The sequence below is a fragment of the Chenopodium album genome, chromosome 24 (assembly GCF_948465745.1).
Source record: "Chenopodium album chromosome 24, dcCheAlbu1.1, whole genome shotgun sequence".
Lineage (NCBI taxonomy): Eukaryota > Viridiplantae > Streptophyta > Magnoliopsida > Caryophyllales > Amaranthaceae > Chenopodium > Chenopodium album.
The window spans coordinates 28,484,371-28,509,472 of NC_137857.1; the positions used below are offsets into that span (position 1 = coordinate 28,484,371).

Consider the following 25,102-nt stretch of genomic DNA (forward strand, 5'->3'; position numbering starts at 1 on the left):
CGAAATTGTAAATAAATCAGCAATTTTACCAAGTTATCATGACATATTTGTAAATAAATCAACAAATACAGGACCCAATTTTAATAAAAAACTATTGGTGTATTTATAATTTTGTCATTTGATTAACATACTTCGTATTTTGTTTATCTATGAATAAGTTAAACTTATATTTTCTCGATATCTCAATTCAGTTCAGTTCTTAATTTCCTTCTCTCATACAACTTCAGTTCAGTTCAGTTCAGTACCATTAGAATAGACCCTAACTCCATAATATTTACTCTATAATATTGAATACAAATTAGCATTTCATTCCTTTTTACTTTTTTTTTTTTTTTGTTTGACAACCATTCCTTCTTACTTGTTAGAAATGGCTCAGAGCTCATCTATCTCTCTACTCTGTTCTTCAAATCCTCTCTCCTCACCACCTAAATCCTCGTACTCTGCACGATTTTTCAACCCTTCTTCTTCTTTTTCTCGTATTTCATGTCAATGGCGCCTCATTAGTCTTCAACCAACTCATGGGCTTAAAGTTTCTTCCTTACAAAGCACTGGTACTTCCAATTTCCTGTAGTAATTTTGCATTATTTTTTCTCTTTTAATCGTTTGGCTTGTTTATATTTCTGGGTTTTGTGTTTGTTGAATTTCATGCTAATTTGATTTGAAATTTTGAGTATAACTGATGTATTTCTGGTGGGTTTCTAATAATTTTACTGTAACATAAGTTGTTTGGGTTATCTTGGTTTATTCATTTCTGGGTTTTTTTGTTTGTTGAATTTCATGCTAGTTTGATTTGAAAATTTGAATTTACTGGTGGGTTTCTTATAATTTTATAATTATTGTATATAATTGTGGAAGAATTGAATTTTTTTGAGTTATTTTGGTTGTAGCAATAAGTTAATTGTTAAAATAGGAAAGTATGTGTTTGATTATTATAGTTGAATGTCTCACTTGAAGCATATAATTTTTTGCTTCCTTCCTAGGTTTAAAATTTTAAATTACTAATCCAAATTAGAATTTGAGGTTACTTATTCCCCAATCATCAAATTTGTAGTTGTTAGCTGCTTGTATTTTATACAGACTTTTTAGTAGTGTTAGGCATGCTTACGCGTCCAAGTGTAAGACAGGGCAGTCTTAATGAAATTTTTGCATGATTTTGGTTCAGAATGAACAATGAAGTGTCAAAGTGTCATATCCATGTCCGTGTGTTGAGTATCCGATCACTGGTACTTGGAGTGAGTTGAAGAGTTAGAGTAACATAGATTGTCTATTCTCAGTTTGTCATGAACCTGGCGATAATGAATGATTAATATCTATATGTTAACTCATGATAGATATTAGTATTTTGTATAATTATACTCAAGTTAAGCCATTTCTTCCATGATTAGCTTAAAAGACCAGAATATCCCCTTTAGATGATAAACATTTGCTTACATCATAAAGGCATTTTTGTTTTGGAGAACTGCTATTTCCAAAATAATGTACCATGACACTCAACCATGAATTATCATTTTTCTCAGCTCTTTCTTCCGCTTCAGCTGCTGAAGAGATAATAGAGGAAAACAATGGAGATTTAGACTTTGTTGAGATTGGCTATGTATCTAATGTACATGGGCTTGACGGAGAGATTCGTGTAAAGCATAACACTGATTTTCCTGACTTGCGCTTTGGAACGGTATGTACAATCCTGATAGCCAGAATTTCTTTCAGCAACTTCATTTTCTCTAGTGTTTCAGTAACATAAGTTTTACATTCTTCTTAGCCGGGAAAAAGGTGGCTGCGACAACAATATTCTGGAAGAGATGAAGTTGTTGAAGTTGAGATCGAGGAAGGAAGAGGTCATCATGGAAGTAAGAGTTGGATAGTTAAATTGAGCGGCTTTGACAGTGTAGATCAGGTATTTATCATTTTTCTGTCTCACAAACTTCATTAAAAGCATCATCTCCTGTCATATTGTTATAGAGAATTCTTTCTATAAATCTGGGAATTAAAAACCACTAAGCAAGTAAAAAGAATTCGTTCAATGGGTGGGAGTGTTGTGACTAGCCAATTTAACTATCTAGATACAAGTACCATGAGGGACAGATTGATGAGTCTACTATGAATATTTATTTCCGCCTAAGGTAAAGGAAGAGCGAGGAAAAGAAAAACAGTAATTCTACCAGTGTTACTCTTTTGTAAAATAATAATGTGAGAAATATATGAATCTGTTATTTTCTAACTGTACTGAATATGGCTATGCAGGTGAATGATTAAGATGTCGTATTGTTGATGGTGTGATGTAGAACATCTCCAATTAAAATTGTAAATTAAGTTGTATCAAATTTTCTCAACATAACCAAGTATAGTAGGGATATATATAGCCTAAACTGTTGGAATAAAAATAATTGAAAATTTAACATCCTTAATATAACTCTCATACTATTATCCTTATCTTAAAAAGCTAATATTTAACTTCGTAGGATTAGTAAAACCTTTAGAAATTTTATGTTATTCAGGTGCTCACGTCAAGCATGAGCTAATCTCCTGACTCAGCTTTCTTGAAACATTTCGATGATTTTTCTTCAAGACTAAGATCCAATATGGCTGCTAGAGGTGAATTGAAGATTTTGGGTTGCATAATAAAAATCTAGACGAAATTAAGTAATAATCGTTGTATTGCATATGAAACACATTCTCTTAAACTAAAGTTATACCTTCCCCTCTCTCTCTCTAGGTGAATTGAAGATTTTGGGTTGCATAATAAAAATCTAGACGAAATTAAGTAATAATCGTTGTATTGCATATGAAACACATTCTCTTAAACTAAAGTTATACCTTCCCCTCTCTCTCTCTCTCTCTCTCTCTCTCTCTCTCTCACACACACACACACACACACACACACAAAAATTTTTATAATACAGAGAGGTTTCAATGAATAATGAGAGTAGATTTGTTAATAGGACATTCCTAGGAAAATTTAGCGATAATTGTGGAATATATGCCTAAATACTCATATCGGTAAGCTTCAAGGTAAGATATGTAAACACATCATTATAAGGGAACAAGTAAAAATATAATTAAATAAATATAGAGGTACTAATTAATCCAAAATTTCTTATCTTTCCCTTGCTATGATACTATCCACATCATTCTCCATATTTTGAAAAAAACTAGGCCATGAGTTTTAAAGAGACAAATGATTAGTGATGTTGCATCTAAGAACTAATGTAAGCAAAGGCAACACAAAGCCTTGGGCTGAGATGTATCCATTAATAAGGCGGAAAGAGAAAATCTGGGGACGATCTCTGTGGTTATTAGGTGTAAAGCTCTAAATAGGGGTTTTCTTGAACATAACTAATTGTTCAAAGGTTCCATTCTTTAACTCCATTTTAGGTTCACCAAACTTTCTTAAGTCAGTTGCTTGCTGTGTGCCATGTACCCTTGTAATTTGAATGCAGATGCTTATAAATTTTGATCTTTGCTCATCTAGACAGCAACAGAAACAGGTGAACCTATGGAAATTCCCCCCCCCCCCCCCAATACACACACACACACACACACACACACACACACAACCATTGATATCTTAGATAATCTGAGGCATTTTGTAGGGTGTAAAATTCATTTTAGTTTGAAGTATTATGTAAGCTTCTGAAGAAGAGTAAAAATATTGTTAAATCTGCAGCATCAGTGGCAGCAACATTGATTTGGTGGTGTTTTAGATGGGTTTGACAGAATCTCAGATGGTCTGGTGGTTTTTGAGTTTTGATTGATGACAGTAAGAAAATGATTGAAAGGAAAAAAAAGTCACTAATACTTATAACATAAACTGTTATGGACTAGTAAACAAAGATGATTAGAAATTATAAGCACCCAAAATAGTGTCTCAATTTGGCTCATTAACCTCTCTAATTACCTAGGGAGAATATTCCCAATTACAATACTGAATTCAATCAATTCTAATATACATATAAATTAAAAGGGTATGGGGTATATCCTTACTCCTTAGCCATAACACTAATTGGACAATCTAATCGTAACTTTAATAGTTTTTTAATCATAATAAACTAATATTCTGATATTTTACAAACCTAATAAACTACTCTTAAAATTACGTACATAAATATTCTCAATAATATATTCTATACATTTTCTATATCTAAAAATTAATAGAGTACTTATCCAGATTTCCTTCTTCCTTATCTGCCATCTGCATTGCATTGTTAATGCAGGGAAAAACTGTTCTGCATTACCTAACTGTAAAGGTGTTGGCTTAGCATGCTCTTTTACAGTGGATTGCAGGGTGGTTAATTATTTGAGAGAGGGAATTATATTCTGTAAACTGTAAAGGGTTCTGCTCCTTTTGACCAAAAAAAAAAAACTGTAAAGGGTGGTGTAACTCAATTATTTCAATTCTTCTCTTCTGATCTTCATTATCTTCATTCCCATTATCCTATTAAAGATTTTTCTTAACACTATATTTATATCAGGCTCGACAGCTTGTGGGGGCAACTTTTCTTGTCAGGAATATTGATAGGCCAGAGCTCGAAGAGGGCGAGTATTACAGTCGTGATCTTATTGGCATGAGGGTTGTTCTTAAGGTTTGAGTCTTCTAATGCCTTCATATGATGTAGCATTTTATGAAAATATGTGCATCTTGTCACAAGCCTGAAAGAGTTTTGTTAAATATTTGTATAGACATCCACCTTTACTTCTTACTTGTGCTATAGACATTTCTGCAATGAATTTGGATAACAATTGTCATGTCATTCTATGCAATAAAGGTGTTTTGAGTGTATCTCTAGTCCAAGACCTCCAAGTAAAATCTTCAGGAAGGCAATTGGTGATTTCTTTCTCTTTCTAGGAGACAGGTGAATCAGTGGGAACTGTTGTTAGTGTCATCGACAGTGGTGGAAATGATCTCTTACAAGTGTTGCTTGAAGCATCCACTGCATCCCCTGATGAAAGTATTAAGCAGAAGTCAGAGAAATACGAGTCAGGCCATCTTGTTTGGATCCCATTTGTTGAAGCAATAGTTCCTGATGTTGACATGGACAAAAGAGAGATGCAGATTACTCCTCCAAAGGGACTTTTGGAGTTGAATGTGCGTTCTAATGAAAGGTCTAAGAAGGAAAGACGTATAATTGTAAGTCATTTGTAGCTCTCGTAATTTGCAATTTCTAAGCTGTTAAAAAAATAAACAAATAGTGATCCCAATGACAAGCTACTAATTTTCTTGTAGACAATAAATTTGTCATGTACAAAACTTTTCTTAGTTCCATATTTCCTAATCTTTTAGCTATTACGAAACCTCTTTATCCACTAATGACTCTGTTTGGGTCAGATTTGTTGTCGTTCCATGTTATATCTGGCATATTAAAGTTGAAATTTGAGTTTTTAGCAGCTACCATGTAAATGTATACTCCTGTAATATTTTTCTTCTTCTTTTTAGGAATGGAGAGAAAGAAAGAAGTTTCAAAGGCGCCTTATTTCTGCCAAAAAGAAATTGTGTGAATTAGAGCAGCAACATATCTTTCATGGGCTTCAATATGGAGAAAAGTCCTATAGAACCTTACTTGCAGAGCAGATTGCTTGTGTGAACTTAAATTTGCTTCAGCAGGCACTACAAGCTATTAAGAAGCCCATTAATGGGTGAGTTTGAGCATCTTATTCTTATTTTTATTGGTTTATAATATAATAATTTTAATCATTGTGCATCACTTATCAACGAGTCACACTTTCTATTATCACTGGAGGTTGGGTGAGATACATGAGTACATTTTTCAATGTTGTTTGTTGTGATGCTCTTGGCTAATGCATACTGATGCTTTTTGATGACAAAATTGAGACAGCCATTATCATTCTACTGTAAGGAAGAGGCTTGTTTCTTTTACACATTAATGTGGGAATTCTGTAGATAGTGCCACAATTGAGGTGTTTTATTCTTTTGTATTACTGTTTACTCACAAATTAGTGAGTATGTATTGAAGTGTGATAATAATTAGTTAATGTTAGTCTCTAATAATTAGCAGATCTCTTTAACAAATTATGGAGAACCAACTAGAGGAATGGTGGATGGTAACTTTAGTGCACTTATAAGAATAACGTAGATGCACCAGTATGTTGAAGATTATGGGTCGCACAGCACACCATGAAGTAATGGGAAAGTAATAATTGAGCATTTTAAGATACACTCGTATCAAAGGCTGTAAATTGAGAGTAGTACGATTTTAAACTCCAAATATTGTTTTACTAGGTTAGAACCCGTGCGATGCACGGTTTATATAAAACCTATTTTTAATTTGTACATTTTAAAAATAAATCGCTATTATACATGAATATAAATAAGAATTACGACATTTTGTAATTTAAATCTTTTATAGTTCAATGTAGGAGGTCATTTATTAGTGTGCTATTTAAAATTGTTTCAATTTCCTACAATAAATTGATAGGTTTTAGTTGTAAGGTAGAAGGAGTGATATTTAAATTTCAAAAATGTTAAATATGATAGCTCTACCAAAAAAAAAAAAAAAAAAAAAAAAAAAAAAGATGACATTTAGGCGGGAAATTTTTTGTTAAGAGAGCTACACGTGGGCAATGGTGACGTCAGCATCTTCTGTTTTAGTAATAGTTAATAGACTTGTGGTTTATGATTGTTAAAAGTATTTTCAAGCCATTGTATCTTATAGCATTACGACACTTTCAGCTAACCTCCCGAGGGAAACAGAAAAGATTATGGCAATTGGTACATCCCGTTTAAAGTTTTTTTTTTTTTTTAATAATCTTTGCGATGTTAATGGAATTAGTCTTTTCAAAGGGAGGTTATTATTATTATTATATGATTTTGCAAGCACTGGTGAAAAACTTGTAGTTGTATGGATCAGTCTCAGTATCAATACAATTAAGGTTAGATGCAATATGCTTAAATGATATGCATAAATTAAATATGCATGATTTATTATGATCTGTGATGATGCAGTGGCCTATGAAACATTGAAGCATTAGCGCACTTGGAAAATGAATCCAATTAAATTTTATTTGTAAGAAAGAGGAATGAAACGAAAAATAAAAGAGGAAATCACAATGGAGGGATATCATTTTTTTGCTTATCTGGATTTTGCTTGATGGTGTGAAATTAGAGTAGAGGGATTTATTCATGCCAAATAGCTTAAGTGAGCTTAATTACATGGGAAATAAAATAAAATAGCTAAGCATGAATATTATTTAGAAAGAATATTGTTCCAAAACATGGTGATTCAGAAAATTAACATTTGGTCCAAATTGGCGTTTTGGATAGTCAGGTAAGTTGTAAGATTATTGGTAAATGTTTTGATTCTGATGCATATAGACTTCTTAACTTTCTTTTATTGATCCTTCCAAATAAACATAGATACACATTTTTTTTCTTAAGTGAACCATGTTGGAGGTAAGTAATTGAACTAGGGATTATATATATAACTTGCTGATAGCATATCCAATTCGTAATAAGATGTTTAAGTATCTAATAGGAAATTATAGTTAATACTTAATAATGCCTTTCAGATTGTCTTGTAATTTCATTTTATGCTATTTATCCCTTGCAGTCAGCTGTGCACAGAAATGGTTTCTCTACTAGTCTATTCTATTAATTTGTACAGTGGTGTTTTAGTTTTCTTCTCATTCTATTTGACTGTCTTGATATTTGTAGGTGTAACCTTGGGGAGAATATGCCAGATGTTGCCTCAAGGAAATGTGGAAATTCTTTGAAAATACCAGAAAAGTACCTCACAAACATAAGCATAGAGAAACTTGATGCATACTCGGAGAATGGAAAAACAGGATTCCATCTCATATCGAAAGGCAAAGTTGCTACTGTCTTAGTCTTAAAAAATGAAAATCCAGAGAAGCACCTTGAAAATGGTGAAGATCCAACCATTTCCCACCTGGAGACTTTTCTTTCAGACAAGCAAACATTCATACAGGTGCCTTTTTTTTTGTGTGTGTGTTTACTTTCATGAACTTATTGGTGATTCAAGTATTTTGCTCGACTCTTTGCTGCATTTATTATATGCCATATGCTATTGTTATGTACTTTTATGTGACATATCTGTGACATTTCTATATTCTTTATTACTAACCTTCTCCTATCTTAAGACAAATTCTCCTGTTTCTAATCCACCCTAACTACACTAAGATTGTTACTACCCGCTTCAATGTAGAACTTCTTGCACTTGTGAATTGCAAGTGACGTCATCCTAAATCTACATGAATATGTTGTAAGTTTCTGGTTCCTCCAGGACTTTTCTTGGTTATATATTTCTACATCTTTTAGAGGAAATCAGGGTTCAAGATATATTTTCTTTTGTATGTGGCATTCCTGATTTTCTTCTCTATAAAAAGGAACCTTTGGAAGAATTATTTTCCACCCTTGGAAGAAAATAAGAAAAAGATTCTTTGATAAATGATGGCTTTGATGGTAGCATCAACCAAGTCTTCTATGATTTCTAGAAATTAATTACTAACCAATCAAATAAAGTTAATTTTTTTAGGTTTAATATAGTTTAAAGAATACTTGTAAAATTAAATTGAATTAGGTCAAGCCTAAAACTCTCCTCTTCCCTTATTTTCCCTTGCTTGGCCAGCCACATGAGGAGAGGCCCTAGATAGGCCTTTCTTCTAATTTAATTGCGAGTTTATTTGTAAGTAAACGCTTTACATAGATTTCACAACCCTAAATCTTTAGAAATGACAAATTTAGAACTTTTCAGGTCCATAACTCATATGGAGTCTTTTCTATAGCTTTTGATGGGCCCTGTTTAGTGTTTCAAGAGCATATCCCCGGTTATAGGAAGATCAACAAGACTCGTCATGGATCATCCATTTTAGGTGCGATTTCTCCTTTTTGACACATCATTCAACTATAGTGTTCCTAGTGGAGTTTGTGAAAGTATTCTGCAATCCCTTAGATGGTCATCAAATTCTTAGCTCAAATATTCACCTCCACGATCAGATCATAAAGCTTAATTGGCTTACCTAGTTGATTTTGTACTTCATTTTAAAATTCTTTGAACTTTTCAAGGGATTCTGACCTATGCTTCATCAAGTAGAGATAGTCGACTTATATCGTTAGTAAGAGTAATGAAATAACTAAACGCACCTCTCGCCTTATTTAAACTCGTATTCTCACAAACATATGTATGTATAAGTACCCTAAGGTCATTGACTCTTTCACTATTTCCAATAAAGGGCATTTGGTCATCTTTCTCAATAAACATGACTCACAAACATAAAATGATTCATAATTGAATGATGTAAGGGTTTCATCCTTTTGTAACTTTTAAATGCGCTTTTGGTTAACGACTCATCCTACAATACCATAGGTAGGTAGAGTTCAAATAATTTGTTTTTCTTTTCTTATTGTCTATGTTTTAAATTTGTATAGAAATTACTAGAACATACAAACCATTGTTTTAACTATACACTAGCATATTATATGAAACAAAACAACTTTTGTCTCTTATTTCAAAACATTAATATTCAGAATCCAAAACAATTACTACAACCTGAAGAGTCGTAAATTGTAGCTTATAACCGCAATTACTATAGTTTTGTCTCTTATTGATTTGACATAAGAGACAAAAGTTGTTTTGTTTCATACAATAATATGCTAGTGCAAAGTCAATCAATGGTTTATATGTTCTAGAAAATTCTATACAAATTTACAACATAGACAGTTTGAAAAGAAAAACAAATGATTTGAACTCTACCCACCTATGGCATTGTGGGATGAGTCATTAACCAAAAGCGCATCAAAAAAATTACAAAAGGGTGGAATCCTTACATCATTCAATTACGAATCTTTTGATGTTTATGAGTCATACTTATTGGGATACGTGACCAAATTGCTCATTAGTGGAAAGGTGAAAGGGTCAATGATCTTTTGGCACTCATTCGTATAGATGTTTGTGGGTTGTGAGTTTAAATGCTCAGTTACTTCATTACTATTACAATTTAAGTCGATGTGGCTATCTCTACTTAGATGAAGCAAAAGTAGTCCTTTGAAAAGTTCAAAGAATTCCAAAATTAAGTACAAAACCAACTTGGTAAGACAACTAAAGTATTTCAATCCAATCGTGGTGGTGAATATTTGAGCCAAGAATTCGATGATCATCGAAGGGATTGTGGAATCCTTTCACAATTAACTCTACCATACACCACAGTGAAAGGAGATATCGAACATTGTTAGATATGGGTCAATCTATGATGAGTCTTGTTGATCTTCCCATATTATTCCGGGGTGCAACGGACTAGCGTGAACGATAAATTAAATAAGTCGAATGATTGTAATTTGATTGAATAAGCTTAAGCATTCATACAACGATAATGGCTTTAGGCCATCACTCTCCAAGAACTCACTACAATAATATTCAGCTTGCCTTTCTCTACTCTAGACTACTTCTATTTATACTACTACTACATTGCATAAGTTGGCAACAAGGCCTTAATTACTACAAGTACTACTCTTGTCTTCTTCCTACTTCACCACAGTAGCAAACAAACACCCAGACTGCTTGCCTGCAACTTTAGGTTCCCTCCCTGATTTTGTATGGGCCACGGCTTGTTGTTGTTGTTGGTCTGCTGCTCTGCTGTTGTCCCTTCTGTTGTCTGCAGTAGGTGAGAACGGTGGGTGGTAGTGCAAGGAATCAGTATTTGAGGGAGGGGCACATTAGTCATAGCCTATTAGTAGTGTCTTGAGGAATAAGTTAGAGTTAGTTATGAGACTTTTTCTATAAATAGACCTCATTAGGAGGAGTAAGGATCATGTTGAATATTGTTGAGGTTATGTCATTGGAAGAGAGTGAGCCTCTCGAAAGCTCATATTAGGAGAGAATCCACCTCTCAAAAGTGGAATTATCCTTCTATTAGTGTAATTCGCCTATTATCAATATAATCATCATTGTTCTTCCCTAATTTCTGCCATATTTAGAGCTGTAATCTGATCAGAAACCATGCTAATTCCTAGCAGGTAGTTCATTGCACGGGGATATTCCCTTGAAACAGCCACACACAAACTAAACAGGAGCCCGTCTAAGTGAGGTAGGATATTTAACGGAGTAAATTGATAAGTTGGGACCATCGCTCTCAGCCCCTTAATCTTATGGATTTCCTGATGAGTCGGTGACCTGGGATCAAATCAATCACAATGAAATGCTTACTAATAAAGTATGGAGTTCTTGCCAAACTTGATAAGATATTGAGCTTTGAAATTAAATGTTTTTGTTTGCTCCACCTGTTGATGCTTGCATAAAGTATAGCATAGATATGCCCTTAAAGGACCTATTATTAAAGAATAATAATGAACTGGCACCAATGAGTTTCTACTTTCTATCAATAATATTTGGACATAATTTAGATTTTAGAAAAGGTGGGACTTGCATGATTAGAGGTCAAATGCCTCTTTGAGATAGTTTAGTTGTCTAACGCAGAAGTGAACCTCAATGTAAAATCATTGAGAGGATGGAAAATGCCCATTTGAAATTGGTAGAGGAAGTAGTGGGCAAATTAGACAATTGCTGATAGTTTTACTGATTTCATACAGACTTCACTTTGGCCTCTTTAGAGAAGAATGTCAATGGAAGATCCATTTACTTCATCACACATACTAAGAAAGGTTTGCTATGGCTTCAATGGGTTTTTTTTTAAAAAAATGTTCTCAAGGCACTGCCGTTTCTCAATGTTGCTGCAATTCATCAGCATTCTGTACTGCACGTCTTGATTGTAGTGAAAATAACATATAAGTTTATGACTCCTGTAAACAAGTACCTAACATCTATTGAATTTATTTTAAATACAGTTATTCTTCAATATTTATTAACCATGTGTCAATCTTATCAGCAATTAAATAACAGAAGCTAAGCTGTGTTGCACGTCTTAATTATAGTGAAAATAACATATGACGTATAAGCTTATGACTCCTGTAAACAAGTACCTAACATCTATTGAATTTATTTAAAAACAGTTATTCCTAAAAACTAATTAATCATATGTGTAAATTTTTTATTTCCATGTATATATATATATATATATATATATATATATATATATATATAGGGGAGGGATCCGGTGAGAATAGGTCCATATGTGAGCAATTATACTTATATGAGAACTGATTTAAAATTTAGAACATATGAGTAAAAATTTAGAACATGTGAGTAAAAATTTAGAACATGTGACTCAAATTAAAATTCTGAACATATGAGTAATAATTTAGAACATTTGTGTGAATAATATGTTTAGAACATCTGATTTAAGAATTAGAACAAATGATTAAAAATTTATAAAATTTGCTTGATGAAATTTTAAACATATGAGTAAAATTTAGAACATCTGATTTGAGATTATGAACATGTGAATAAAAATGTAGAACAAACTAATATAGAATATAGAAAGTGTGAGTAAAAAATTTAGAACATACGTATAAAAAAATAGAACATACGCTTTAAAATCTGGAACATATAATTAAAAATCTTGGAATATACGTTTTAAAATTTAGAACATATAAGTTAAAATTTTGGAACAAGTTATTTACACTTTATGACATCAAACTTAGCTAATTTATGGTTTAGAACATGTGAATACTAAATTTTAATATTTGATTTAATGTAGAACACCTAAGGAAAAGTTTAAAACATCAAATTTAAAATTTAGAACATATGAGTAAAAATTTAGAACATAAAGAGTGTTCTCACATAAGAAAAATTCTCATATAAGAAAAATTCTCACGAGAGCATTCCCCTATATATATATATATATATATATATATATATATATATATATATATATATATATATATATATATATATATATATATATATATATACTGATGTGATATTTGAAATATGAATGGAGGTGTGAATATTGTTTATGGAGACCCCTTGATGGAAGACGCCTCTCAATGATTGTCAACTTTTTTGTTGCAGGCAGAACAGCGCGAATCTGTATCAATTATCTTCATTTCACCAGTTGAGGAACTTCAACTTCTTGAAAAGCTATTCGAAACTCACGACTACTTTACTTTCAGCCGGGAAAAGGTGGGTAGATGTCAACTTTTGCATTAACGGTTAGTCTTTTTGTGGCTAAATACTTGTTTGCCAAGAATAGACAATTTCCTGCAACATTATATGTTTATTCTTTGCTTTTTTTTTTTTCCATTTATTTGATTTATATATTTTTTGGAAAATTTCCCTTGTACATCAGTTATCTTGCAGAATTGTTGGCTTTACCTGTCATTCTGGTTACTGATTTTATACGTTAGTTCATGAAGTGTCTTCATTAGGAGTAGCAAGTAGCCAAGTATGTAATGCTTATAAAGCTTGAGGGGTTGCCTGGCTGGCTTGCACTCAAACTTTATTCTAAATTTTTACCTCATGTACCTGTGTCAAATCCCCGCCATACTAACATATATATGCACACTTCGAAGGTTCATTTTGGACCACATACATTGAAAATTTCATATAGTAGTCGAGTCTGACACAGTACCCCTGCCTTATATGAGTTCCAAGTCATTGTTTCAGTAGGGAGGGGGGTTTTTTAGGGGGGAAAGCACCAAGTAATTTAGGACAAAAAATGTCCCCTTTTGTAGGTTTGAATTCAGGACTTGAGACCTACTGTTATATAATACCGAATTTCCAGTTCTGTCTTCTCCTCATTCTGCTGCTTCTCTTCTCCCCTACCAGAACTTCCTACTTGTCTTCTCACAACTGCCATTTTTACATGGTTTCCTCATCCAATATCAGTCCAATTTGATAGCCCCACCCTCCTTGAAATATATTTGATATTTTATAATTCTACCAATGATGGAGAACAGTGAAGCCTGAAGAGGAGCAAGAATTTAGGTAATGTGATTGCTGACAGTGAATTGAATTGGGGATGAGGTGGACTTGATGGCGTTGAAGGTGACAATAATTGGGCCTATATCAGTACCTGTGTCTAACTATATTGTAACATCTAAAGTAACAATGTGTAATCGATCTTGTGGTGTGATATTAGAAGCCTTGTTACATGACAACCTTACATGGACCACCAAGATGAAATTCCTTACAAAATGGCCTTTACATGTCGGAATGGCATCAATTCAAATTATTGTGATAGCACACAACTTCAGTTAGACTTGGGCAGTTTGTTTTTTTTTTTTGTTTTTTTTTTTTTTTTTTTGCATGATGTTTCTAATTTGTTTCTTATGTTTATAACATGCAAACAGGTGAGATTCTTAGAAGAGGAGAAAATTCCTGTAGTTAGCAGTTCAACTGTAGAACAAAAGAACAAAGTACTGATGAAGTCACCCTGGGAAGTACACCAATCATCAATCGGATTTGGTGGGACAATAAGTGCACTAGCATCCAATAAGATTTTGGAAGATCTAATCAAATCAGGGGTAGAGTATGTTGAGGTAAATTATTATGTTCAGCTTTTGTATTCATATGAGCAATATGGTTGTATATGATTGTGTGAACCTTCTGTTTACTCATTATTTTTGTTGGCGTTTCTATAGGTGTGCAGCATCAGTCGAAGCTATATGTGTGGAAACCCTATTTTTCTGGGCTTTGTACATTCAGAAGAAACAGATATTGGACTTGTGACTTTAGATGATAATAGAGAGGTTCAGGATAACTTCCACGTGATACTGCCCATGAAATCAATGCAGAAGTTGGTGAAACAGATTGAGAAACCCCCCTTGAATGCCATTTTGAAGTCCTATTCACATGTTGAGTTGATTAACAAGGAATGGGTAGATGTTATACCATCTACACCCAACTCTTATGAGTTCCATTGTTCACTTCAGAGCTTACTGGATGCGTGTTCACTTGACAGGGTTTGTCTTATGGAGGTTACCAAGTAACTTGCTATATTGCTTTTCAATTTTGTAGATTAGGTTTTGTAAGTTTACAGTAGTTGTAGACTAGTCTTTGTAAAATTTACAGCAAATATATGGTTCCAACTCGATGTATAAATTGACATACGACATTGTTGGATGCTTGATAATCATAGATTGGGAAGGCATACCATTTTGAGCAGGGAGCTTCTTCAGGGAGACAGCACGAAATAATTTGAAATTGCTAAATATTAATAGCCAAATAGCCGTTTACTCCTTCCCAAAAAGAGTAATATTTTGGTCTAGACCATCAAGGTTATATATATACACACTTGAAAACTATTTTGAGAAACTTGTTTGGTAGTTTCACCTAAAGTGGTCTATGTAGGTCTAATAATGTAAAGACCATTTTTTTTTTTTTTTTTTTTTTGAGGAAATAATGTAAAGACCATCAATTAATGGAAATATGGAATTATTGATCTTGTCGCAGTTAGTAAAGCTAGTATTCAGACTATTCACTATTCATTATGGAGCATGCTTATATATTTACAAAATTTCATTACAGATCATGCTTATATTTTTATACTTCGTATAAAATTGCAATCGGGTACTTGCTGGGGTTTTGAAAGGGGTTGTGTGTATGGTAATCTTGGAGAACAATGGAATTGGAAGCATGTCGATGAAGGATTGCACCGGTAGTGGTTGTGCTGCTTTGACTACAAGAAACCGAAGAGAACACATATTATACAATGGAAGGTAAGTTTAACCGACAATAGGAAGCCCTCCTCACAAGAAGAAACCTAATGATCTTTAAGAATATGGTGGAGCTGTTGATGTTACAATAATCTATATACATATGAGAAGTCACTCAAGGACCAATGCTAGCTACCAATCAGTTGTACACTTGTTTTTCTGAAAATGTCTTGTATGTCCTAATCTTGGATGTCTGGATGATATGAGCCAATTTTCATGATGGTTGCCATATTTATTTCAACGGTCTCGAGGACTAGGAGGGTTTCCCATGGCCAGACATTCGTCAAGTACCAGTCCCATGGGCCATGGCCAATGTAGATGAGCTTATGTTATCATGCGTGCAATGTAACCAAAATTGCCAATCGTACAGAAAGCTTCCAATTCCAAGAAGCAATACATTCAACTTGTTTTGCTTGCTGCTGGATTTCTGCCAAACTGGATAATCATTGCCTTGCCCTTGAAGACATAGCCATTTACTAAATTCTGCACATATCACATAGCATAACGGGAATTAATACATAGTCTATGCTCAATTGAAGTTTATAAAATATTAATTGCTGGTTAAATATAATGAGAGAAGAAAACCAAGAAATAAATAGAAAAGATGAGATGTTTTCAAAGATGAAAACATGACCGCTAGTTTAATTAATAATCACCAAACTGCGGCGTACTAGTCGTTCACTAGAAATTGGGTTTTGCCGTCCCCGAAACGTTTCCGACCAAGACACTAACCGTCCCCAAAATGACGTGGCGTACCACTTTTGATGGGGTCGGATTGGGGACGTATCCTAGGCGTCCCCGTACCGTACCCGTCCCCGATACGTTTCGGGTACAGGAAACGGCACTCCATTAGCATACCCGTGCATCATTGCTGATGACAAGCAATGTAGAGTAGACTTTCTGGGTCCAACAAGATACATAATGCCAAAAAGGAATCAAACTAAACTTATAATTTGGGAAACAGGAAATTCAAACAAACATGACACGTCACACATAATTCAGGCGTAGAATTTAAAAATGACAGATGAGATGAGTTCAGGTTTATAGTGATATTACAGGTCATATACCCCTTGAGTACGAGTAAAGTGAAATGTTGCACCCAAGATGCAAAATTGTATTAAACCAGTACAACCAGAAGTGAGTAATTCCATCGTAAGCTTTCAGGTTCAAATCAATATAAGAAACTGAAAGATAAAATCTCCATTAACAAGCCTGATTTCTTGACCATTTATACTCTATAAAACTTGGCTTCCTATGTTCAGATAAAATGTGGAGGATCACATAAATCTACTTCTTCAAATTTCAACCAAACTGTCATGGGGGAAAAAATATGATACACAACTAGGACTCTAGGAGAGCTTTAGGGGTATATAAGATGATTAATTTACCAGAGCACGGTGTGCTAACTCAACTGATGGAAACGTCACAAATGCTTGCCCCCTCATTCTTCCTTCCTGAAAGACAGTTTATATATTCCTTGGATTAGTAAAAAAAAAAAAAAAATTATTCAGGGAGTTGCATTTAAAAGTTGCACTACTCCAAACAGATATGAAACATAAAAACTATGCCCAAAGCACACCACCACATCGATACTAGGTACCAGTAATGTCAAAGCTGAAATATATCAATATCAAAAACGATCTCTCCACTGTGGTTCCATTCCTATCTTCCCTCACCCTCCTTTCCCTTTAAAAATTTATCTCATCCTGACACATGCTTGTCTGCAAATCAGTATAGTTTATTGTATTGCCTATTTGAAGTCAACTGGCTCAGCAAAGCACTAGAATCATATCATAATATCATATTAATGATGTAAGATGAACAAAAACTAGAACAAGACACGTGATAAGTTTATTTGGATTACTTTGTACATAAAAGTTGCAGTATTGTAAACACCTTCAATAAAAGATTACTTTCCTTGGGTCCTTTGAAAACAGTTACCCTTAGATTTCTGGACTAGATAATTGCCTATTTGCCTTTATGTAGAAAAAAAATAGAATAAAATAAAATAAATCATAATCTCACCTTTAAAAAGCAGACTGATTGTTGGTTAAATTGCCATAGACTAATTGTTGGTTAAATTGCCATGATGTAACAGATTATATGAGATATAATGCATTTAGCTCAAATATTGGTGTGTTTAAAGATTGATGTCTCTGATAACTTGTTTTAACCTTGTGAATATTGATATGCTTAAAAACTAGTGCGACAGAAAAATAAGATAAAGTTAAATACAGGCAAATTTTGTGTTACAGTATGATTTGATGACAATCTTTATCAGTAAGATGCATTTCCGCAGGGCCCGGAAAGGGAAGCCAGAAGAAACTTAAAAGAAAATATGAGCATTATATATGTAAAATTCTCATCCTTTTAAAGCCATAACAATAAAGGGATTGCCAAAATTCATGGCAGCCAAAAAGAACTTCTCAGCCTATTCAGAGCTAAGAAACAAGAATTTTACAATTTCAAGTTAACAGGTTCTATAACTAGATCTTGAAACTTAACATAACCTAGAGAAGTAAAATGGCAGTCATGATCAGACATTCAATAGCTTCTTTTCAGAATTTTCCCAAATAAACCACCAATATCCAAGAGTTGCATTGGAAAGGAGTGATAAAATGATACAGGATTAAAAGGCTAGAAAAGTAACAACTGACCTGCATTAATTTCACACTAAGACCAGCTTTAGCTGCATCAACGCTCCCAAACAAAGACCCTGCATTAATTTACAGAAATTGAAGGCAGAAGGAATTAGGAAATAGATAATAGATGATATAGGAAGTCCTAAATATCGAAATGATAATTGTAACACACTTTTCAATATGTTTGTTCAATCGGCAAGGAAAGCATAATATAATATGAAAATATGATACGAGAAATATTCCACCTATTATTAATGCTGTTGCTCTAACTCACCAAAAATGAAATAAAAATCATCCAGAACCACATCTTTTGCCAAGTTCTTTATGTACAGCACTGTGGCAGGAGTTCCAGCAGCATAATTCTAGCAATGCAGAAACAATGACACGGATTTTAGCACAATAAAAATATTTACATTTACTCACATAAAACATGAATATGAGGAAATCAATATAGCCAACCAATACTTAAATCAAAAGGATGGATGAAAATTCATCTAGTCAAACATTTGTGGGCAATTACATAATTGTTTAATGACATGCTTACAGAACAGAAAACATATTTTATCAGGTTCAAATAAGTGGTATGCAGACTGTGGAACAGTGTCAGCCTACAAGATTTAATTAAAAATATGATAACCCACATCCACTTATCGAATCATGTTTTTCTGATTAAGCTCATCAATTGAGCAATCTGAGATAGCTAAGAGGAAACCAAGTTTCATACACATGTGATTTCATGTACATTAACTTCATGCAAAGTGCAATTGATCAACATATAACACTATGCATCAAACATCAAAACTAAATCAAGTAGATTGAATTTAAAATTGTTATGGACGTTATGGACTTTTAGCAAAATTTTCAGCTGCCCATACGAGAAAATTATCTATGGGGTATTAACCAAAATTTAAGACCCATAGAACTCATTTTTCCAACACCAATTATTGGTGACACACAGTCACACACACACACACACACAAACTTGCTATATAAAAATGGATTTAAAAAAAAAAAGAAAAAGAGATTCTAACTTACTTCTCCAATTTATTTTATTTTTAGTCGTAACACTTTGACTTATGTATTATTCATATACTCTACTTAGACTAGCATTAATGATTTATAGTTAACAAAAATTAAGTCACGTGGGATCTTGTTAGATTTCCCTAAATTAATACTTTCATAATATCAAATATTTACTTACTGATAATTAGAGATATTAGTGATTGAATGCATTGGTAAGCGTGAAATGAGGAGTGCTGCAACTTAAAAGAAACAAAGGATACATTTACTATTGCCATAGTTTATAGTTTCATACACATCAGACTATCAGAGCACCCAAAGTATATACCTTGAACATTGGGAGAGATAGTATCTCCTCAGGGGGTAATTTCTGGCTTTCTATTTGGTCAATGGTTGCAAATGGCATATCTGTAGACTCCAGCTTTTCAGACTCTTTGACTGTATTATCATTAAGAACCTCATGCTGGACCTTTTTCGGGACTATTTTGATCTGCATCCACATACACATTAAAACTTATACAAAATTCAGATTAAGGAACATATATCATCTTCCCTGATATCAAAACAATTGAATTGACCTGTAATACAGAGTTTTTCTTCTTTATCATTGGAATTTCCTTCGGAACCAGAGTGGCGGGTTTAAGTCCTACAGCTTCATGAGATACATCTTTGTCTATGCCAGGGCCAACAATAACTTTACGCTTGACCCTTTTTTTTGGAGCTTCTGCATCATTATCAGCCTCCTAAGGAAAAAAAAAAAGAAAGAAATAAAGTATATACTTACATTCTCTAAAAGATTAGTTCTAGATTTGATTTAATTACCCAATCTCAATCAGTTTATATATAAAAAAAAGTAAAAGTATGATAGATAGCCTACTTAGGTATCTCAAGAACAATAGCTTAACTATTATCAGTCACTTCAAGCCAAGTTAACCATTTCCCCAGCCAATCCTACTTAATCTCCAAAAACATAAAACTCGCCTTAACTCATGAGCTTATACTTCATTTAATCAATCATTCACAAGAAAAGAAAGCCACTGTCTGTATGTCTCCCTGAAACTTATGCAACTTTTCTTTGTCAAGAAACTGTCAAACTACGTAACATGGAAAATAGTCAAATACCACCTCTGTTGGCTGAATATTCAAGATCAAGAAAATAAATTGCTCCACTTAAGAAGCAAGAATCTTCTTTCACAATAATTCCTATACCTGCTCCTAACAATAAGAATTTTGGGGCATAACTAAGAGTATTCAACTTTGGTCAATATGACTTTCTTAGCCGACCTCGCCATTTCATTGCCTCCTTACCCTTAAATCTTTGATCATCAACGTAACAAAGAAAATAGAAACACTAGCATGCACTCACCCCTCCCCAGGAACCTTAGCCCAGAAGACCTTACAATTGATGCAACAATGAATTTTCTAGTACAAATTTGGCATTCTACAAACCCCAGTTTCAATTCTTAATCATGCAGCGGGTAGCAGTATCTACCAATATGATCAAGGACACTTTATTTAGCAAAACACACGTAAATAAATCAGATTATTACCTCATCCGAAGTTTCCATTTCTGACTCGTCACTAGACAAATTTCCTTGATGAGGTTTTTCAGTTGCTGAAGGCAACGGTGGTGGAGCTGGAGCTGGTGTAGATGGTAAAGGGGGAGTGGGTAGTGCCATACGGAATGGGGCTGGAATGTTCATTTTGTTCATCAAGTGCAACACCTACAAGAAAGGAGTGAGGTAAAAATGATTATCAACAGTTAAAATATTGAAGAAATAGTCAAATAGGCAGAATATGAACGAGTACCTGGGTATAAAAGGGAGGAACAGCAATAAGAGCATTAAGAATATTGGTTAGTATATTTCCATCTGGAGGAGGATAAGCATACCTATAACAGAACAGTGCAAAATATCAAAACATCAGTGTAAATGAATCACATACTCTCCAAGGCCTAAAAGGGAAAATTGAATAAGGGGCACACAGATTTTTAGCCTGTACTTCATCACATTAGTACTCTCCCAAGTTTCAAGCATTACAGCTTTAACAAACTAAAAATTCAAGGCCACACCAAAGTGGACCAAAGTAAAGAGTCAGCATCAACATTTGCCTTCACAACAAAAGAAACAAAAGCCTACACCGAGACAACAAAATATTTTAGCAGTTTACACCACCACCTATAATGAACAGATTAAGAACGTATAGAGATAAAAACTACACAAGTACTTTTCTCCTGTTTATATTTATCTTTGCTAGTCAGAACCTGAGACACCATATGTAACAAGTCTAACTACAATGCATAAAGGAAAAATATTCTAGAAATCTGGTGCAATCAAATTTCATGTATCCAGAACATTAAAGAGCTATGTGGGCAACTCCCCATATGTTAATCTGTATATTGTGAGGTCTTATAGAGATATAAAACTATTTGTTCACTTTCAGTATCTGTAAACCACACAAACCACAGAGATAGCTTCAACTTATAACTGAAACCAAGTGTTGAAAACGATGTATTTCCAAATTTCAATCTTCTGGCATAGGCTTTCCATTTGGTGCATGAGGTTATTCACACCATGTTATATACCAGGTGATCAATTTCATTTTTTAAATTATTTAAAAACAAATAAAATAAATAAAAAAACACTTACAACATCACATCTTTTCATGGACTTATCCTCATCATCATAGAAAGCTCATAAGGTTCTCTGAATGGTCACTGTAGGCGATAGTAATTTTCCCTTTTTTTTTTTTACCCCAAACATCCAAACACTGATTAATGTACCAGATGAGAAGTAATATTATGGTGCAAGAGGAGAATACTAAAAGGTTCAATTTATGGAGACAAAACTGAAGAGCAAGAGATTAAACAAATGGCAAAGGCAGCATGAGCCCAATTAGAGCCAAAACCATGACCTCTTTCACAATGAAATTTGATCAAATAGTCGAGCTTTTAAAAACCTATCATTGATATCCAGCTAGAATACCCACACAAAAAAAAAAAAAAAAAAAAAAAAAAAAAAAAAAAAGCAAAATTATGTATTCTTTACATGTTTACATTCCTCAGCAATAGCTCATCAAAGCCTAACAACACAAATTGCTACTATGATGAGTCAACTTCCAATGCAAGAATTGACCACTCATCTCTTCCATAGAAAGGCACAAGATGCAACAGAGAAAAGAACCTTAATAGGCCTTTTAACCGATAGCTGCAAGATAGTTAGCCACTTAGCCACCATGTGCTTTACAATGTTATAATTCTCCATACTTTTGGGTTAAAGTACAATGAAATGTTGAGATTTGATGATTTTCAAAGATAGTTATAGAAAGAATGACAATCACAAGTACCCAATGGATCCTACCCTTTTGTCTTCAGAGTTTTGTACAGTAAAGGCTTGATCACACCCAAATCCCATTCATGTGGGTTCCTCTAAAAATAGAAATTCCATGGGAGGCTACTTTGTTTATTCCTCAAAGGGTTAATAAGGTGCAAGATAAACAGTAGCAGGGCTCTTTCTCAAACTTAAAGTGTAACTCACTGACTGTCTTACACAGTTACACCTACCCAAAGTCCCATAAATATATAAAATTTGGACGGAGTATATGTTTAGTGTCTTGTCAGTTACTCTAATATTATACTTTGGTACTTTCCCTGATTTAATCCAACACTATTATCTCCATAATTTCTCAAAAAATAACCTCAACTAAAATAGTCTACAGTTACATTGTAAATACAATTATACCACAGCCAACAAATTGGACGAGGCCCCTCAAATTCATTCTTGTCACATAGAATAAAAGGCATAAACAATCAATACATGTAGCAAGAAACAGATGACATACTCTAAATGAGGAGGAAATGGATAATTGATGCCAAGCTTTTCAGCAATTGGCTCAGCTGTAAGCTGGCTGGCTGACTTCGAGCCTTCTTGCACATCTCTACTCTGTGCACTCTCCTGATTTAAGGGTTTCAGTGTATTCTTTTCAGATTCACCTCCAACCTGCTTGTTGTCCTCTGAAGGCTTACTCGACTTCTCCACTGACAAGACTTTGCCATGAAATCGCAACCTAACCCACCATAACAATGAAGCTCCTCATCATCAAAAATTGATACAAGAGACAATTTACTGGTTTCAACTAGAAATAAGGAAAACACTGTTAGTATGAATTCTATACTTAAGCATGAAATCTGAAATGCCTACCCATTAAGTTGGCGTTGCGCATGTGAGGCAGCAATTTCATCCCTGAAGTCTACAAATGCACAGTTTTTTAACCTGCCAAAATCTAGAAAACTTTAAAATGATGTCCATAATCCAAAGAACCAAGTTTGCAAAGTGTAATAAAAACTATTAGCAACATACCATTATACCAATACAAATAGATTTTCCATTTCTCTAAAATTTACTAGTATAATTTAGAAATCCGTCCTTTATCAAAACAATTCAATACAGCAAAGCAATGTTTGAATAAGGTCCGCGATGCCCAATTGCATTGCAAAGGTTTCCCTCGCCTTTAACACATTATCACCATGAACTAAATACTAGACTAATCTCAATTTCAAGTCTAATCATAAGCACCACATTGCAATCATATATTGAAAATAACGAATTTATAACGAGATGAAGAAAGAAAATTCCCATATGCATTACTCCATCAAATCAAGACAACCCACCAATCTATACATAAACCCGCCCCGTCTCCTTATGGGTGTAAACGAGCTGATACGATTCATGTAAACCCACTAAAGAAAACTACACACAACACCAACATTTGAATTCTAACATCAACAAACAAAAGGGTATTACATTAATCAATATAACATTACCCTTTTACCTATCAAAACGACAAAAAAGCACATTAATTTCAAACGATTCTGAATTACAATTCAACAATAACAGTAAAAGTAAGAAAAAACCTTGAAGAAGTACAAGGGCGAGCAGCAAGAGCACCGTAATGAGAGAAAAGGCGGGAAAGAGTGTCAAAGGGAATAGCTTCAGGAAGATGACGAATTAAGAGGGTAGAAGGTGAATTTGATTCAATTGGGATTGTTTGGTTGGGCAATGAAATTGGGGGTTGAGCATAATTTGGTGGGAAATTGGGGTTCATAATTTGAAAATGGGATGAAAAATTAAAGCTTCCTTTTCAAAGTTGAAGGAAAAGTGGGAGTGACAGAGTACGCAAGTACCTTCTGACGGGAGATGATGAGTATCTGGCGGTGTTGCCGTGATGGCAATGGGTTTCGACTTTCGAGGAAGAGGAAATGGGTTTCATTAAGAAAGAATAACATGAATTTTTTTTTTTCCCTTTTTTCAACTTATTTACTATTATGCCACTACATTAATATCCCTTCTACTTCCTCCGTTTCTTTTTACTTGCAACACAATCTTGTGGCACGTGTTTTGAGGTCAGATTTATGTAATGTAAACGGATAAAATAATTTTTACAAATGATACTTAACCCTATTCTAATCTTCGTGTAAAAATTATATTGATGAAATCGCTCGTTTACCCTCACTAATCATCTCCTAAAACTACGTGCCTTAAAGATGTGTTGCAAGTAAAAGAAAACAGAGGAAGTATAATTAATAAGTAGTGTGTAGCTCGGGCATTGCACCGGACCACTGGTTGCTACTTTAATTAGACCTTGTGATTATTAATTATATAAATTTATTTTCATGTTTATAACGTAATTTATGATTAGCTTAGATGTTTAGATAACTATATATCTTATAAAAGGTTGGGTGTTCGAATCCCCTTAATTAGAGATAGAGTAGGTGACAAGGCGTGGTCTACGTGGCACAGAGACGTTCTTAGTTAAGCGTTTTAATATATTACTTCCTCCGTTCCCTTTTGATGGTCCC

The 25,102-nt window shown here is 33.7% G+C and overlaps 2 protein-coding genes across 3 annotated transcripts; one reads left to right on the forward strand and one right to left on the reverse strand.

Annotated features, from left to right (window-relative positions):
- The first annotated feature begins 347 nt into the window (after nt 1-347).
- On the forward strand, nt 348-15,320 carry LOC145612499 (uncharacterized). 2 transcript variants are annotated; one of them, XM_081667860.1, is made up of 10 exons: nt 348-551; nt 1,518-1,672; nt 1,760-1,894; nt 4,470-4,580; nt 4,847-5,125; nt 5,432-5,631; nt 7,667-7,940; nt 12,939-13,049; nt 14,219-14,407; nt 14,510-15,320. In XM_081667860.1, exons 1-10 carry the CDS (start codon nt 368-370, stop codon nt 14,855-14,857), a joined length of 1,986 nt encoding a protein of 661 aa, XP_081523986.1. In that variant the 5' UTR covers nt 348-367; the 3' UTR covers nt 14,858-15,320. The 2 variants fall into 2 exon arrangements, with proteins under 2 accessions (XP_081523986.1, XP_081523985.1); XM_081667859.1 differs by having other exon boundaries at nt 4,844-5,125; nt 14,510-15,314.
- Nucleotides 15,321-15,616: 296 nt separating this feature from the next.
- Nucleotides 15,617-24,495, reverse strand: LOC145612500 (U11/U12 small nuclear ribonucleoprotein 65 kDa protein-like). The gene is made up of 11 exons (XM_081667861.1): nt 24,158-24,495; nt 23,445-23,516; nt 23,086-23,310; nt 21,055-21,136; nt 20,796-20,969; nt 19,824-19,988; nt 19,574-19,735; nt 18,500-18,587; nt 18,241-18,299; nt 16,972-17,037; nt 15,617-16,066 (listed from the first exon to the last, which is right to left on the reverse strand). Exons 1-11 carry the CDS (start codon nt 24,346-24,348, stop codon nt 15,983-15,985), a joined length of 1,368 nt encoding a protein of 455 aa, XP_081523987.1. The 5' UTR covers nt 24,349-24,495; the 3' UTR covers nt 15,617-15,982.
- Between the last annotated feature and the right edge of the window lie 607 nt (nt 24,496-25,102).